Here is an 18,121-nt window from a genome sequence, read left to right on the forward strand (position 1 = left end):
TCCGTATGTCTTTTTTACCGCAGTGAGCCTCGATGTAGCCAAACTCCGTCAAGTATGGCATTGTTTTTATGTCGTATTAGATTCATCGTGTTGATGCATTTTGACCTGCTTCAATTTTCCGCTGCAACACGCAGCAAACTTCCCCATTCACTCAGTGAATTGGAGAGTTTTTACTTAACTCTCCAAGATCATCATCAGTTTATTCACTAAACAAAGTGCAGACTCTTTTTCTTTTCCTGATTTCTTCTGTGTCTGTATACTCCAGTTAACGATTAATCGATTATTAAATTAGTTGACGATTATCTTAGTAATCGATTAATTGTTTCAGCTTTACAATAAATATCTATAAATTTGAAAACATGACTAAATGCAGTGATGTGAATCAGTTTTGTATGCGACTGGTGTCCTAAAGAATCTTATTACTAATGTTTTTTAAGAGCGTTGTTTCTGTTTACTTTGTCACTTTTATCGTTATTTCTGTGCTTTTGCAAGGCAACATTTACATCATTTTATAAGGATAAAGACATTTTTACGTCATTCAGCTGTATTTTCCTCCAGCAGGGTGACCTCTCTGGTGAGACCAGTTGAAATGCTTCACATGCGGCGCTGCGGGCGCACGCAGGGCCCGGCCCAGCCCGGCCTGGCGCTGCTGGCTGCCTTGTGGGGAAACGTCTGATTGTTCAGCTATTAATAGCCTGGATCAGCCTGCTGCACTGCAGGCTTCATGTGTGCCTTTCTTCTTCTGGTCGTTCCTCATCAGGCTTCTCTCTGGTCTCAGCTGGCAACTAAAGTAAAGCAGGGGCTTCAAAGTGTGGCCCGGGGGCCATTTGTGGTCCTTGGGATGAGTTGGTGCGGCCCCTGACTGCAGTTGAAAATGGTGCAGATTTGGCCCATCTGGAGCCGATGTGGATGAGAAGGACATTTAAAATTATTTTCATGGTGAGTTTATTTCTTAAATGGAAATAATTTTACAGATTGTAGTGTGAGGTCACACAACAAAAGCTTTAAAAGGAAACAAAAAACTATTTACTGGCCAACAAAACATTAAATAATCGGCTCAAAAAGTTAAATAAATGCAAATTTCATAATAATATTGGTTTCAATAAAACATGTAGTTTGTTCAGTTTATTGTTGTACATTAAAAGGAGAAGGAATTCACAATAATATTGTTTTAATGTTTTTTAATGGAGAGAAAAGCTAACTTTGGCTTTACCAAAGCCCGGTGGGCCCGGTTTGAGGTGCAACCAAACCCGATGTGAGCAGAAAGGTCCAAACAAGCCCAGGCTTCGCCCAGGAAGCGTTTTGTTCCCCTTGTGTCGGCGTCTCCTCATGCAGCAACATGTCTCATGCAGCAAAAATACTTCAGAAGATCTTGTTATGCAGTAATTTTCTTATATGTTTCCATTCTCCATTTACACTAATCTTTCTGTGTTTTGACAAAAAACCTTTCCACAAACTGCTTTATGGGAAGTGGGCACCGCTAGCTGAACAGTTAGCTAACCTTGAATCACCTGTCATAAACATTAGTTCAATGTAACACGAAAGCGCTATGCTAGTTTAGTATTCAGCAGAAGATAATGCTGAAGTGCTATGCAGACTTTGTATTTAATGTAAGCTAATGCTAAAGCACTACATCAACATTGTATTTAATGTAAGCTAATGCTGAAGCGCTACATCAACATTGTATTTAATGTAAGCTAATGCTAAAAATGTTAAATAATCTGAAAGTTTTCAAAACAGCCAAATAAATTAGTGTTTAAGGAATTATCTGGATAAATTAGTTTAGGAGAAGTGCGCTAAAAGTTAGCCAAAATATTAAATTGCTCAATGAAAAATGATCTCCCGCTAACCTGGACACGAATGCTGTTTCCTGCTCTGTTCTCATCAGACTCAGATGGTTTAGAAAGTTTGCCATGTTTGCTTTTCTTAGCTACTTTTGACACAGATTGAGTTTAAATTGAGTGTTTTGATGCTTCGCCCTGATCCTGGCAGCAGCTGCATGAATCCCTAAAGCTGTGGCGGCGAACTGGAGGGAGGCTTTGACTTAATAACACTAAGGGGAGAAGAGGATTTTATGCTAATGATGGTCTAAATTCATCTCCTGCTTTGTGTTGACGCACAAAAACAGACAGACAGAAACCCAGCGGCGTGAGTGACGGAGGCTCGATGCTAAACATGGAGCTGCACAGAGACGGGAGGGAATGGTGACTGAGTTTACCAACTCTGTCTATAGAGGTGTGTGTGTGTGTGTGTGTGTGTGTGTGTGTGTGTGTGTGTGTGTGTGTGTGTGCGTGCACGTTTGTTTGTAATACCTTGTGGGGACGATTTTCCTGACATATACTACGTTGTGGGGACCAGTTGCTCCTTGTGGAGCGGAGCCTGGTCCACACAGGGGGAAACCCTGTTTTTGGGTCAGGGGTCAGAGTTAGGGCTAAGGTATGAATTGAATTTTGGTTGGTTCGGGTTAGGTATGTGATGGTTAGGGTTAGGAAAAGGGTAAAGGTGGTTTAGGCTGTAGAAATGAATGGAAGTCAGTGGAAAGTCCCCACAAAGATAGCAACACAAACATGTGTGTGTATGTGTGTGTGTGTTTTGAATAGTCCTTACCACAGCACTCAGCTCACTTCCCCATTGAAAAGGTGCCCGGTTCCAGTCAACAGGCCCCTTTTATTAGGATGATTATCTCCTCCTGCCCCATGGGAACCTCCAGACTGCAGCTTCTCGTTAATTAATCTTTGACAAGGCGAGTTCACAAACATGTTAATGGAAAGGACACTAGGCTGGAGGCGAGCCGGTTCATTTTTGCATAATTATCAGCATTTCACACAGTTTTTTCAGCAGTTTGCTGACCTTGGGTGACTTTTTCTCCTTCCAAGTTTTTTTTTTGTAAAATATCGAGGCGAAAAAGCTCACATTCTTTCTAACAACATCCAAATTTAGACATTTCTTGCTCCCTCTTTCTACATTTAACATGTTAAAAGAGCAACAAGTCTTCAAAGACATTCAGCTGTTACCACAGCAGCAAGAACAAAATTTGAAAACTTTTAGTTTGAGAATGTTGAATCAGTGGTGAAGAAAAACCACAGCGTTAGAAAACAGCTTTAAGAAATCACCAAATAATAAATATCTTTTTTAACTATTTTAATAAAATAAATAAATGCTTCTGAGCCATTTTGCCCCATTTTTTTGTGGTACCAGTGGTAACAAAACCTTTGATATTAATATAAATAAACTAAAAACAAATCTAAGCTTAACATGAAAGTTCCCTTTGTTGCTTCTCTGAATGAAATGGACTCCAATTAAAGGTTGTATGAATCTTTCATAAATAAATCTCTGCTGTGATGTTTGAGAAGCTGAACGCCATGATGTTAGCATGGAGCCATGCGGGGCTAACGGCGCGGCCTCGTCCTGATGTTTCATACAAAGACAGATTTGCCCAGAGGAACAAAGTGACTCATCATCCATCTGTTTGTCTCTGCGCTGCCCGTCCTCTCTTGCTCCACGTCCTCACCGTCTCTGACATGAAATCTGATGGGTTAGATTAAGAAACGAGCAGATGGATGCTGCATGTGAAGAGCCCGTTTGGCACGGCGCTAAGCAGAGCTGATGGCAGAATAAGTAAAGCGGCTCTGCTGTTTTACTCCTCCTCACATGCGCTCAGTATTTCACACAATGACGAGGAAGCTTATCTCTGTCTTCCACCGCGTTTACTACTTCCTCCCTCCTTCTGAATTTCTCCCTCAGCTCGTCGGTGTCCGGTTTGTCTTGCTACCGAGCTTTTTGCTGCTGCTGCCAGGAGGAAACGGCCGGCTGCGGATTATCGCTTCCTGCACCATAAAAACATCTGCTTGCTGCAAGTTTTCATATCTCTGGAACTTTTCCATGTTTTGTTTCCCTGCAAACTAAAACTTTACTGTATTTTTTAAAAGTTATTTCTTATTTTGGGTTTGAAGCTTTTTAGCGACACTCGACAATGAAGGAACGGAAACAAGTGATGCTGGCATGAAAATGTAGAAAAAGTAAAATATGTTCATGTATTTTGATTATGTAACTTTGAATCAAAAGATTACTTTAGATTACTAGAAATTATATGTTAATATTGATGAGCAAATAATTATTATACCAAAATGTTTTATCATTAAACAGGCCATAAAAGCGTTTATGACGGTAAAGAGATTGTTTATGTTTAGCTGCAGGATGAACACTGACTGTTATGTTTAAATGAAACTCGTAACACTGATTTAATGTTGCAAAATGAGTTAAGATCTCAGTAATGAAATTATGCTGTATTTAAAGAACTTATGATGAAAAAGCAATGGTTGTTCATGCTTTTTGACTCAGTTTAAAAGTATTTTTTGATTAATAAAATAATTAGTATTATTTTATTGAAGCTAAGATTGTCTGTTTTACTCCTTAACTGCCTGATGTATCTAATTAGCATCATAGCTCAATTTGGTGCAGTGTGTCGCGTCTAAAATCCTCCGTTATTTTTAATTCCTGATATGAACTGCATCATGCTGCCTGTTTCTGAACAATAAATCAATTCTATCGATTGATTTTTTTGTAATTTAAATGTTTTGAAAATTAGATTTTTTCCGCTGTAGCATTCCTTGTGTTTCCATGGTTCAGACTGATGTAAAAGAACTGCCATCTTGTTTTGTTTATTCTGAAGTTGAATTCAGGTGAACTCAAAGAAAAAGTTACTGAACTATTAAGATATTTTATGTAATTTCTGTGTTTTTAAAAAGTGAGGAAAGAAATCAAGATTAGTGTTTACTTTAAGGCCAGCATTAGTCTGAACATTTTATTAGAAATAAATTTTCCCATTTTCTGATGTGTTTCTCCCTCTTTGGTTTGTTTCATGCACATTAAAAATGTCCTCTGGATTATTTTTTGCAGAAATTCATTAGGCGTCGTTGAAAATCCAAATTTCATGGAGCTTCTTTATCAGGCTGCTCTGCAGGTGGATCTGTGGCCAGAAAAGATGAGTTTAGTTGGATTTAGCTGCAGGAAAAGGGCCTTAGCTGACGACACATCAGCTTGATGTAAAGTTTGACATTTTGCTAGAGCTTTTGCCAAACACAGAAAACTGTGAAGAAATCTGCGGCAGCTGCTGCTGGTCTGAACGATCCTCTGTTCCTCCCTCTTCACTCTCCTACATGACATTCCTTCGCCAACAAAGCAGCGCTCTGATGTTCAGGGATGGGCTCGCTTCGCCCCGATTGACTCTACGCTCAGCCGAACGTTGTCCATGTTTGACTGGTGGGCAGAAACGTTCCCATGCAGCTTTAGTTTTACATTATCATACATTCTCTGAGAAATGGGCAAAAATTAGACATTCAGCCGGATTATGTAACTTATTTAACACAAATGTGCCAGATTTCTTTTTACTTAGAGCTAAGAAGTGACTAAAATTAAAGTTGTGTTTTCTTTTGGTTGATGGTTGAGGAAGATGAAGCCATGAATGTGATGCACCTTAAAGTGAACAAATCTTATTTTTAAATCTTTCCTTTTCACATTTAAATCAGTCATTTGTGGTCTGTGTATAGTGAAACTGCGATGCTTTGCTCTGAATTCCTCTTTTTAAGGTTCGTTTCAGAGCAACTTGTCTTGGTGCCGTCTCTTTAAATGCAAATGAGGCGCAGGCCGCCGCGAGCTAACAGCTAGCACACAGCGCTAACATTAGCACAAGATGCGTTTTGCTAGCAAAACAATGATGTCATCAGCATGCAATAAATTCATGTCTAAAATAACAGATTTTCTAATTTTAGTGTTTTTTTGCATCTTTCCCTCAGATATAACTGAGTATTTTTATCTTTCTGTAAATCCTTCGTGATGCTAGCGGAGGTAGCTAAATGCGCTGCGTAAACAAAGAGGACTTTCTCTGCTGATTAAAATAAAATCTAACCAGGAAATTCAAAGTGGTTCTGATCCTTGTGTGGGTTAATAAACTCGGCCACTCAACATTTGGACTTGTTGCTTTGTGGTCACTGTGGACTCATGAAGTTGATTAGCTGGAAATTTAACAGTTAAAAAAACTGAATGGATTCAAAGATATGACCGATATCTTTGAACGCAGCACTGGGCAGAAGAACTGAGCTTTTATACTCCAAGTGCACAAACAAATGTATTTAAGGGTTAAAAAGGGGATTTTTCTTCCTCTGAACTTTCCTTTGTTTGCTCACCGGCTGAACATTTTCACAGGGAAAAGAGAACAAACTTGTTACGCTTCATGTTCTCTGCATGCTTGCCTCAGCGTTTATGTGTCTTGGACAAACAAAATGTTTCACCGCTTTAATTTGTCAGCATGTGACCTGCAGACAGACGTTGGGCTGCATCTCCTTCCCTCCCCATTAATCTCATCTCATAGCAATTAATGTCTAATTAATGTGCTGCAGTGATGCTCCTGTGTTTGCATGAAGCTGTGTTTGTTTCCCTTTGAATTGGGAGGTGTGTGTCGCCGTGTGTGTGAGGTTAACAGGAACAGCGTCACAGGATGTTAAAGATCTTCCCTGAGCCAGTTTGTGCTGACTCACAGAGACGTAAACATAAACACGACGTGACACCAGCAGGGCTGCCGGATCGCCTCACAATCAGACTCACGGCTCTGTGAAAAGTTTTATAGATTTATTCCGAGTTTGATGGTTTTTGTTCCACTTATGTTTCTGCTGGTTTTCTAGCTGTTTTTGTATCTGATCGGTATTGGCCGATACTAAACCACAGATATCGGTATCGGAAATGAAAAAAATTGATCAGTGCATCCCTAAAAGCTCTAAATCTGATGATAAAAACACACTGAAACTGACTAAAAAAACATTAAAACATTAAAATTGGCGTCAAAAATACGGAAACTGATGTTGAAAACATATAAACTGTTAAAAACAGTTTATATGTTGGGCTGCATCTCCCAACATATAAAGTTGGTTTAAGTGTAGAAACACTTAAACCGACTAAAAAAAATTCAGAAAGTTATGATTAAAAACATGTAAACTGATTGTAAATAACACAGAAACTAACAGGAAAAAAAAACATGGAAACTGATTATAATACTGATATGTTGTGTCCCTGGTTTAGTCTCTCACCTAATATGACTTCATGATGTTTTTATGATGTAAAGCTCTTTGTTGCTGAAGCTTTATGTAAATAAACGTAACGCCTCATTAGGAGTGAAGCTGAAACCGGCTGCCGCTTTAATCCCTTTCATGCAAATGAAATCGTGGAGTTCAGTGTTTTCATGGGATTTCTTCGTCTGCCGCTCCTGTGCAGGTGAACTTCGTGGCGTGTCAGCTGTTCGCTCTGCTCATGGCTGTGTGGTTCCGGCTCTACCTCCATCCCAGTAAAACCAGTCCCTTCATCAGACATGTGGTGGCCACCCTCCTGGGTCTGTACTTGGCTCTGTTCTGCTTCGGCTGGTAAGGCGCCGCCATGTTTATCCTGCATTTTCATGAGAAATGCGCACAAAAACTTTGTCGGTCATCTGCTATGTTTTAAATAAGAAAAGCAATTAAAATCACACATGAAAAAGTTTGTTAATGTGATAAGTCATTAAAAAACATGCAGCTCTATGATCCTCCTACCATTTCCTGTTGTTTCTTTGTCGTTTCTGCCAGTAGTAACATCCAGTAGCTCATCATGTGACTCGTGGTGCAAAAAAATGATTTTTCCACGTAGTTTTAAGAAATCGATGCGGCTGAGAAACCTCCTACTAGAAAAGCTAAGAACGTTTAACTTTTGCTTCTGGGTGAAAAACGTTCTGCACATTTTAATGGTTTTATTTGACTTTAATTTCCCTGCAGCCGCCATGTTTCAGAGAAATGCAGCATTACTGCACCGGAATGAGGCTGACAGAAATTTAATTCAACATTCGGTGTTCTAGCTGAGCACAAATTCATGAAAACTAATTTACAGAGTTTGGTTTGCCTCCAGGTGGCGCTACTGTGACTTTATTTAAGATATGTGTTACAACAATTTTAATGTTCCTGGTTAAAAATAGGTTTAAAAAATTAAGATTATTTGTCAAATTGTTTCAAATTCCTGCTGCTTCTAGTAATTTGATACTGAAATTAAATGAAGTGTTTTATTATTTGACTTCCTGGAGGCGGAGCTTCAGAAAGAGCAGGAGCTTTTAAAGAGACAGAGGCCCAATTTCAACTTGTTAAATCAGAAAGTTAAATTTATTTTAAGTCATATTTGATATATATATCATTTTCATAATGACAGTTCTGCTATATAATGGGACTATGTGCCTGGAAACACATATTTTGCCGTCGTGTTTTCGCCTGTTTTTGTTTTGCCGTCGTGTTTTCGCCTGTTTTTGTTTTGCCGTCGTGTTTCCTCCTCTCCTCGTTGTCTGCATTGACTCTCGGCTAACTCAGAGCGGCGTCTCTGCTCTGCTGCAGGGCTTGACGTCGGTCAGATCACGGCGCTGCTGGACTCGGTGTTTCTGTGTTTCTGCTCTCCTGCGGCGCTCTGATGGTGCAACCTGTTCCAATATCATAGGGATGAATTTTTAGGAGTTTAGCTGAAATAAATTCAGATTTCTCTCCTGTGCTCTGACTGCCTGGACCCTGCTGCATTGCTCAATAATTGTTGATATGTTTGTGTAATATTTGTGTGACATTTGTCTTGTCTTTAAAGGTATTCGGTCCATTTTCTGGTGCAGAGCGGCCTCTCCTACGGGGTGATGATCTTTGCCAGCCTGGAGCACATGCACAAGTAAGACAGCAACATTTTTCAGTGAAGCATTTATGGTTCTTTCTCCAGGATGGTGCAAATCTGCAGGAACTTTTAAACACACAAACTAGTGCGGGTTGTACTTCATTTTGCCCAGTCCAAAGTTATAAATAAACCTCATAAACAAAGTTAGCATCACTTTTAGCAAAGCAGGCGTCAGAACTCAATTATTTGTTCTGATTTTGTAATTTTTTTTTATTACGTTCTAGTCGTAATTTTCCCGTTTCCCGTCAAAACAGCCCACATCATGATACTTCCACCGCCTTTTAGTCCATGGTAATGCCATGGTCTGCTATCCTGGATTCTTAATTTATAGATTTCAACATGAAGCTGCTCCATTTGTGAGGTCAGACACTGATGTTGGACGGCAGGAGACAAAGCCTGCAAGTTCCCTCAGAAACTAGCTGAGCCTGATGCAGGGGAGCCTCAAGATTGACAGAAAATGTGACTGCATAGTGATAAGTTATTAGAAGATATTGTTGATGATACTTTAACACCAGCTGGAGGTGGAGCAGATGATGAAGTTCTGGTCCAAACAAGCTGAGTCTATCAGCTCATTTGCAGGAATTAAAGTGTATTCCATAACATTACTCTGTAAATTAAACCTTCTTTATAGTTTATCACTTTTAGCTTTAATTTGTTCAGCTTTGCTGATTCATCGTCCAGGTTTGTGACCTTGACTCGTTAAGGTCACCACATTCAGGTTATCCCCAAAAGATAGGAAATTTATCTTATTGTTTGCCGTTTATTGTGAAAAATTTCTTATCATATTTTTGATTTATTTTCATGTTAAATTTCAGTTATTTATATTAAATAAAAAAAATGGACAGTATGATCAGAAGTTTTAGTCATTTTCTCCACGTTTCGTGGCAGCATCAATTAATGTAAAAAAAGATGATTAAATACAGTTGCTGTGCATTTTAGAGATATAACTAAAAGTTGTCCAGCAGTAAAGTCCCAGAACTCGCTGACATGTCGCTGTTTGCTGAGGTTACTGAACCTTCCAGGTCTTTGCATAACAAATGAATTTCTGACCCGGTTCAGGTCGGAAGCCCGCGGCTTTCTGAGCGGACACGGCGATCCTTTGTTTGACCTGCGACCTTTGCTCTTGGAGCTCGACCTGACATGGTTACACCTGCACGGCTAGCAGAGCGATTAGCATAACAGCAGAAAAATAAACGGAGGCAGGAAATGGAAGAAAGATATGAAGAAATATTCACAGCTAATCGCACTGAGCTTCTTTCTTTCTGTCTTTTCTTTGTTTATTTCTGTTTTCTTTGTTTTTCTGCCTCTTCACTCTGATTTTTTTTCTGTCTTTGTCTGTCTGTCTATCTACCTATTAATCTAATCTAATCTCTCTTCACTTATATCTGCCAAGTAGAAGCACAAAAATCTGTGAAACTCTTAAAAACAAAAAACAACAGGACTTTATGGGAAGCGCTGGTTTGGGACAAACAAAGGAAAAGCCAATTTAATGTAATTTAAACAATTATTCTCTATTTGTTGAGGATTTACAACATTAATTCACTGTGATCTGCTGCTTCACAGTTCGGTCTGATGCAAATTTCCTCTATTTGACTAATTGAGCAAACAAGTTGCAGCAAAGCGAGGAATGCTGCCGGCACACAGGCAGTAAATCCAGTCAACACAAATATCCTTTACGGTCCCACAGTGAAGAGATTAGCAGCAAAGTGATGAAAAAAGTCATCCGCATGCAGAGAAAAATAAGAGTAAAAGACTTTAGTAACGTTTTTTAAAAAATGTCATATGCAAAGAATGTAAAACTGAGTGCAGTCATTTAATAATAAAATTCACCTGCACTTCTCAGTCCCTCAGTTTTTCATAGAAATTCACACAAAATCATCAAATACTTTCCACAGCATGTCAGGGCCACTGCAGAGAGAAAGCAAAAAACAACAAAAAAAGACCACATTTTTCAGAAATTTTCTGAAAAAAAGGAAATTCCTGAGTTTCGAAAGTCAAAAAGTTTCAACTTTTCAAACTCAGAAATTTTTTGCTCAAAATTATTTGAGAAAAAAATTTTGGGGGGCTGAAATTTACTCTTTTATCTACAATTTGAAATAAAACTTTGTTTTAGATCTCAGCATTTTTCTGTGCTAAAACATAACTGAGTTTGTTACAAATTTCCTACAAAAACAGTCGCAAACATTGAATTTAAGTGATGCTAACTCCTAATTTAAAAAAATGTAATTCATAAAAATTAAAACAGAAACAGTGGAATTTGAGGAAAATGAATCAACATTTAGAAAAAAAAAGCAGATTTTATAGAGCCCTAGTTCATTTTTCAATTTGAGAAATCCCTTAATCTCCATGGCAACCATTCAGTTGTGCAAAACTCCTGAGTGGACGTAGCCCCGCCTTCGAGGTGCAGCTCCTCCCCCACTCAGCTCCTTCAAACTAGCCAGCAGCAATTGGCAAACATTTGAATATCTCATGTTAGGAGCTACGACTCAGTGACTAAAATGTTGTTAAAGGGTTAATAGAGGAGCCATGTTGGGATGACTTCCTGGAGGCGGAGCAGGAGTGTCTTAAAGTGACAGAGGCCCAATTTCAAGGCGTTAAATCACAAAGTCACATTTCTTTAACATATTTGTTTGATTGTGCTGTAAAATGGCCGCCATGTGCCTGGAAAATGTTTAACACTGACCCTTTGAAGGCGAACATATGTGACTGTATTTACAATATTTATTGTGAAGGATGCAAAAGAAAAAGCATGTCTCTGTTGTTTCTGTTTCTTTAGGTACTGCTTCATCGTCACCCTCGGTTACCTGATCCTCTGTCAGATCACAAGAGTCTACGTGTTCGACTACGGCATGTACTCTGCAGATTTCACTGGGTGAGCTTCTCTACCACTGCACGTTTTAAATAAAATCTTTACATGAAACATCCTAAATGACGCTGGAAGCGCCGAGTCAGTTCCCTCTTCGCTAGACGGCCTGCAGGTTGGAGGAGGCTGGTTGCTAAGCAACGTAACGCAAACCCAAATGGGCCGTCCGTCTGTTTGGCTTCAAAATGTCAAATCAAATATGCTTCTCTGAACCGAACGCCTCTGTTTGGTCGTTTATTATGCGTGGATTTATTCTGCTGATACTAGCAAGAAGAAGAAGCAGAGAGATGACTAGTGCAACACTCTTAGAGGCATGAGGAAGAGGAGCAGGAAGGAAGAGCAACAGGAAGTTAAAAAAGCCCCTAATTATCCAGGAGGGAACTTCCCACTGTAAGGATACTGGTGCAGCTGGTTCTGTTGCTGCTATTACTGGGCTAATTGGTATCTGAGCCCATTAGGTGGACGACAAAACAAAACAAATTGAGGATAACAGGAAAGCTTTTATTAGCTGAAATGACTAACACCTGGAAAATGAGTCATTTCTAGCAGAAATATTCGGGCTTTAATGTATTTTACTGGGATTTTAAGTGATGAAGAACACAAAGTTGTGCATAAATCAAAATATGTCTGTCGCTGAAATCGGACAAAAAATGTGTCTAAAATGGTCATAATTTTTCCCATTTAATTTGTACTTCATGTTGAATCAAACAGAAATAAATGTCATAAATGTTGTTTGCTTGTTTTGCTTTTCAGGCCCATGATGGTTATAACCCAGAAGATCACCAGCATGGCGTTTGAAATCCATGACGGTAAGACGCGCGCGGCTTCCTGCTCCTAAAGCGCCAGATGAGGCAGAAGTGAAAGTGCCACTTTGATTCTCTGAGGAGTTTAAAAAATAAAACGTTATTTTTGAGACGGCTCGACCAGTGGAGCAGAAAGAGAGCGCAGGCGCCGTTATGTAATGGGTTTATGGCCAACAGTTTCCTGAGGCCGCAGATTGAGCTCCAACAGGCTGTAAACTAGGAGTCGATTAAAATGTCTGTAATTAATCAATCGGATTTTAATTGAGAAAATAAGCAACTCATTCAATTCAAAAACCTCTTTTTGCTGCTAAATTACTGAATAAACAGACGCATGAAATCAACAACAGAGATATTTATTGTTTTTATTCTACAATTCAGGTTATTTTAGACATTAGCATTAGCTGCTACATGGTTAGCATTGAGATGCTACTTTAGCCTTGAATCGCTTCAGTGAGAGGCTAACTCCTTTTAGCACAACTTGAACACAACACTAGTATTTCTAATCAGATCGGTTTCTGAAGCAGAGATGAGCCTCCAGTGAGCCGAGAGGAGCGCTAACATCGCTGTTGTTAGCATGTGTAGCTTGTGCGTGTACCAGAAACGAATTCAAAGGTTCCAGTTGGGAGTTTTTTTATGTAAAAAAGAAAAGTTCAGTTAATTGAGCTAAAATCTAGGTCATTAAATTAATCAAAATCAACTCAGTAAAGTCCCAGCCCTTACTTTTTATCATTCTTTTATCAATTTTTTACAGTTCATTCCTTTAATTTCCCTTTAAGTCATGTGTACAGTGAAACTCCTCCTCAGGTTTGGTGAATGTTGGTCTTAATGAAGCGTAGTTTTATTTAAACAGTTTTGGTTTTTGCGCCCAATGAACTGAAAAGCTGCCGGTCTCCAACAATAAAGCGATCTCTGGAGGTCATGACCTTTTGCTCATGTTTATGTTGCTCCGCCATCACGGCTGCCCTCTGAATCCTGAACACCTTGACTGTTAAACCTGAATGTGTTTCGCAGCGTGCATCATGCTAGTGTGTGTGTGTGCAGGTTTGTCGAAGCGCAGGGAAGGACAGCTGACTCCCAGTCAGAAATACCTAGCTATCAGGTATGTGACTAAGGTATGTTTTAATGCTCCGACGGTTGAATTTAACATCTTGTCTGTTTTAGAGTGTAAGCCTGCGCTCTGGTGGTGTTTTAATCAAGGTGTTCTCGCCGGCTGCTGTCGGTGAATCATTTTACGGGAATGCCTGTAATCTGTTCTTCCTGCTTTGCGGATTGTTTTCCCTCTCAAATCTTCTCTGATGGAGATGAAATATTGCTGCAACAACGCCGCTCACGCTACGAGGCGGGACTTCCTTTATTAACATGAATACACAGCCAGAGCTGCAGTGAAACAGCTCAACTCAAAGCATGGCCTAGTCAAAGTCGAGATCTAAATTCCATTAAAGAGGCGGTATTATGTGTTTTCCAGGCATAGTGACATTTTATAGAATAATCAAGTAACTTTGTTTCCTTCAGTTGTTTTAAAAATGTTGTGTACATCAAATATGGCTAATATAAATTTGACTTTGTAATTTAACACACTGAAATTGGGCATCTGTCTCTTTAAGAACTTCCTGCTCTTTCTTAAACTCTGCCTTCAGGAAGTCATCCCAACATGGCTCCTCTAATAACCCTTTAACAACGTTTTTACCAGAGAAGTGGCTCCTATAATGAGCTCGGCAGTTGTGCAATTCCACCAGGTGTTTGCTAATTGCTGCTGGCTAGTCTGAAGGAGCTGCTGTGTGAGGTTGAAGTTTGGAAACTGCAGTTCTAGGGAGGAGCTGCATCTCGAAGGCGAGGCTAGGTCCAACCAGGTGTTTTTCATAGCTGAATGGTTGTCATGGAGATTAAAGGATTTCTCAAACATGCAGGAAAAGTCAAAGCAACACTCCATGTTTGTTTTTGATAAGAGAAAATCTTGATGAAAAGCTGAAAAAAGTTGATTTAGCATAATACCGGCCCTTTAAGAATTTGTGGTGAAATTTAAAAATTTATGTTCAGAAACACTCTGCGCCACAGAAAACCTGCAGCAAACAGGACGTTTTATTTGGGATTAGCTCAGAGTTTTGCTTATTTGTGTTTTTCTGTCGCTTCACATCCTGATAACGAGCGTCTCCTGTTCTGCTCAGCCGGATGCCCAGCCTGCTGGAGTACCTGAGCTACAACTGCAACTTCATGGGCATCCTGGCGGGACCTACCTGCTCCTACAACGACTATATGGCCTTCATGGAGGGGACGTCGTACCAGCGCCGCCACCAGGAGAACGCTAACGGCAAGGAGAACGGGAAGGCCAAGAAGCCCGAGCCTTCACCAAAGGTACCGGTCGGATCCAGATCCACTCACCTTAAATCAGCTCAAATGACTCAAACAGAAAAGGCTGTCAAGCTAAACAGTCATTAAATCTGAAACTTTGAGGCTTTTTTTAGAGCAAAGGTTTAAATAAAACATAAAGTGGAGCTTCAGTTATCAGCATTTCTGTCCTTTCTTCTACTTTGATTTGCCAGTTTTGGCCAATAATGCAAGAAAATAGAAGAAAAAATATTTTTCAGGAGCTTCTTAAAGAGACAGAGGCCCAATTTCAAGGCATTAAATTGAGGCATATTTGATGTGTGTAGTGTCTTTACATCAACTGAAGGTAATATAATTGCTTGATTTTAATGTGAAACGGCACTGTGTGCCTGGAAAATACTTTCCCCTTTAATATGCTGCATTCACTGACTGTTAAAATGTCAGTCTTTTCAGTTTCCATCCTGATTTCATGGAGCATCTCCACAGGAACAACTGTTTGATGAATGCAAGTTTGCATTTTTTTGATTTTTAGAAGTATATTTATTAATAACTGGTTTGGTTCTTTAGAAGTGGCCTGTTGTTCTCCATTGAACTGATTAGCATAGATTTATGGCCTATACAAAACACGTTCATCATATTTTTTTTTCCCTATAAAATGATTCTCAGATAATGAGATTTCAGTCTGGTCTTTTCAGAATGAGCTGTTTTTAGGGCGGTAAAACCAGCTGAGCAACTGTGCTAGCGCTCTGCTTTGGTTGCTAGGTAACGAGTGGAACTTTGCGGGGTTGCTAGGTAACAGGCTGGTCTTGCCTGAGGTCACTGGGTGAGGGGCAGTGCCTGATGATTTGTGATGTTACATTCAGAAGAATACCAAAAAAACTTCAACTCGGGTTGTTTTTAGAAGCAGTAAAAACCCAAAATGGAAATGAAACCAGAGTCCCCATCTACAGTAACCAGTCTGTGAATGAGAAGTCTCTCCTGATTCCTCCACCTGATCCATAATAAAGCGATTCATCGTCAGATAAACGAAGTGTTTTTATTTTTCCTTCCATGTCCTCCCAGCGCGCCGTGGTGTCCAAGCTGTGCACCTGCGCCATCTCTTTGACCACCTACCTGTCGCTCTACCGGCTGCTCCCGGTCGACCACTCCATAGACGAGTACTTCGTCAGCACCACGCCGTTCTACCTGCAGGTGGTCTACCTTTACCTGGCCATGCTGGCGCTCAGGCCTAAATACTACTTTGTGTGGACTCTAGGTGAGGAAACCTGAAGCTACAACCTGTGTTGTGTAATTAGGCCTGACGCAATAAGCAGTAAATCCATTAATCAATTAATCGTATTGTAAATTAAAACAAGGTTGCTTGTTTTGTTTTAAAACAGATTTATCTGTTGTTTTCTTTTCTCCGTTTCTGCCAAAACTGGATGATAAAAGACTTAAGTGTGGTGCTTTGCTCTTTCTTTTGAAGGACAAATTTGTTTACAGAGACTTATGATTCATTTTATTTGTTGTTTTGGTTGTTTTACTTATTTACTTTCAGATTTTAAATGTCTCCCAGTTCCTGTGTTAAATGCCCATTAGAATTTAAAGCTTATTGATCTTTGAGAATGTGTTCTTGCATTATTATGCCATCAAATCAAAAATGTAATTATCACAATAAACTCCCTGACCAACAGAATTAAACAGTATTTTTATGTAAAATCATTTCCCAGTGCAACATTGCCATCTAGTGTTGATGTGAGAACTGCATCCTATTGTATTTCATGAGGAATCTCCTGTTTGTGTGTCTGCAGCCGATGCCATCAACAACGCAGCCGGGTTTGGCTTCAACGGCTACGACACAGATGGCTCGCCGCGCTGGGACCTGATTTCCAACCTCAGGATTCTGGATATCGAGGTTCGGCGACGTCGTTCGTTTACCTTTTGGATTTCCTTTCCATCTGATTCCTGAAGTTTTATTGTTTCCTTTCAGTTTGCCACAAGTTTCAAGCTCTTTCTAGACAACTGGAACATTCAGACAGCTCAGTGGCTCAAAAGGTAACAGAGGATTATTTTTATTTCTGCGTTTTTATGATGCATTTTAATCGTTTTCTGGATGGGAGATTTGAAATTATTTTGCAACACACAACTTAAATTAATTTCTTGAACAGGTTTTGATTGTTTTGTGGAGTTTCCTGTATTCTGCACAGAGTTAAAAACAATGAAGAACAACATAAAGTTTTAAATTAAGATATAACAATAACAGGTATTTTTAATTTCCACATCAGAATGACAATAAAACTATATGTAATATTTGTTTCCTATAATTTTCTACAAATATTAAAATAGAAGAAAATCAGTCCATAAATAAGAAGGTTTATTTTTCTTTATTTTAAAACCTAAAAGTAGAAATAAGATGATGGTTCCTTTCAAATGACACAAAAACATCCTGTAATAAATATTTTTATGAAATAATACACCATCTTTTTACAAATATGTAACAATTCTTCTAATTTAGTTTTTTTTTGTTGGCTCTTTAGATTATAAAGGGTTGCTGACGCCTGAAATAGACTTAAATATATAAACGCACTCCCACTAATATTCAATTCAAAATGTATTTATTTATTTGAGCCTATACGTATAGTTTTGCATAATAATTTCCCTTTTGTTAAAATCTCTAAATTAAAATGGGTTTATCCCCATAAACCTCTGAGTAAAAGTGTAACTTTGCTAACTAGCTTAGCTATTTCTGCTGATATTTCCTGATTTTTCCATGAGCCCTGAATGCACTGTGTTGTCTTCCTCAGAGTTTGCTACGAGCGTTGCCCCGTCAACCCGACGACCGCCACCTTCCTGCTGTCGGCCATGTGGCACGGTGTCTACCCCGGCTACTACCTGACCTTCGTCACCGGCATCGGGATGACAATGGCCGCCCGCGCCGTGAGTTCACTTTTCTCCTTCAGCACCAAAGGTTTTCCAGAATCTACTTGAAATTTTCAGAAATCCACATCCCAGTTGCTGGAAGAGAAAGAAGCAGTTCTCCCCAAAAAGAAAAAAAAATCTGAAAAGTGTGGTGTGCATTTATATTTAGCCCTTCAAACACCTGGCTCACACGACAGGACTTTTATTCCGATTTTGGACAGCTGGTAGCTACGAAGGTGTCCCGAATTTTCAGTCGTAAGCCAACTTCAGCGGCCGCTTCGTCCAAACTATAAAAACCCCCGACGGTGAAGCTCTGAGTCCATGAGAGCCGCCAGCTGAAACACGTTCTGTCTGAGCGGCCACACGAAAAATAAAGTCAGGAGTAATAACACTATTTTCTAATGAAGTTAATGAGCTTCAGCTTATTGATAACCCGGTAGTAGGTCGCCATCTTTCTTGAAGCAAAGTACAGGTGACGCTAACCAACCAATTGGGGAAGGTGTAGCCTGATGAC

At 39.5% G+C, this 18,121-nt stretch overlaps 1 protein-coding gene across 2 annotated transcripts in view; it reads left to right on the forward strand.

The window, feature by feature from the left end:
• Window positions 1–18,121, forward strand: part of LOC106935598 (membrane-bound O-acyltransferase domain-containing protein 2-like) — a 32,740-nt gene that overhangs the window by 8,448 nt on the left and 6,171 nt on the right. Inside the window, exons 2-11 of one of the 2 annotated variants that reach the window (XM_015016141.1) lie at window positions 7,267–7,412; window positions 8,638–8,715; window positions 11,495–11,590; window positions 12,335–12,390; window positions 13,426–13,483; window positions 14,550–14,736; window positions 15,772–15,964; window positions 16,500–16,603; window positions 16,679–16,743; window positions 17,493–17,625. In XM_015016141.1, coding sequence (XP_014871627.1) covers window positions 7,267–7,412; window positions 8,638–8,715; window positions 11,495–11,590; window positions 12,335–12,390; window positions 13,426–13,483; window positions 14,550–14,736; window positions 15,772–15,964; window positions 16,500–16,603; window positions 16,679–16,743; window positions 17,493–17,625 — 1,116 coding nt within the window. Of the gene's footprint in view, window positions 1–7,266; window positions 7,413–8,360; window positions 8,476–8,637; window positions 8,716–11,494; window positions 11,591–12,334; window positions 12,391–13,425; window positions 13,484–14,549; window positions 14,737–15,771; window positions 15,965–16,499; window positions 16,604–16,678; window positions 16,744–17,492; window positions 17,626–18,121 lie in introns of those variants that run through there. The other variant, XM_015016142.1, reaches the window with a different exon arrangement.

Source organism: Poecilia latipinna, unplaced genomic scaffold (assembly GCF_001443285.1).
Source record: "Poecilia latipinna isolate Pla-1442-1.1 unplaced genomic scaffold, P_latipinna-1.0 Scaffold1984, whole genome shotgun sequence".
Taxonomy (NCBI): Eukaryota; Metazoa; Chordata; class Actinopteri; order Cyprinodontiformes; family Poeciliidae; genus Poecilia; species Poecilia latipinna.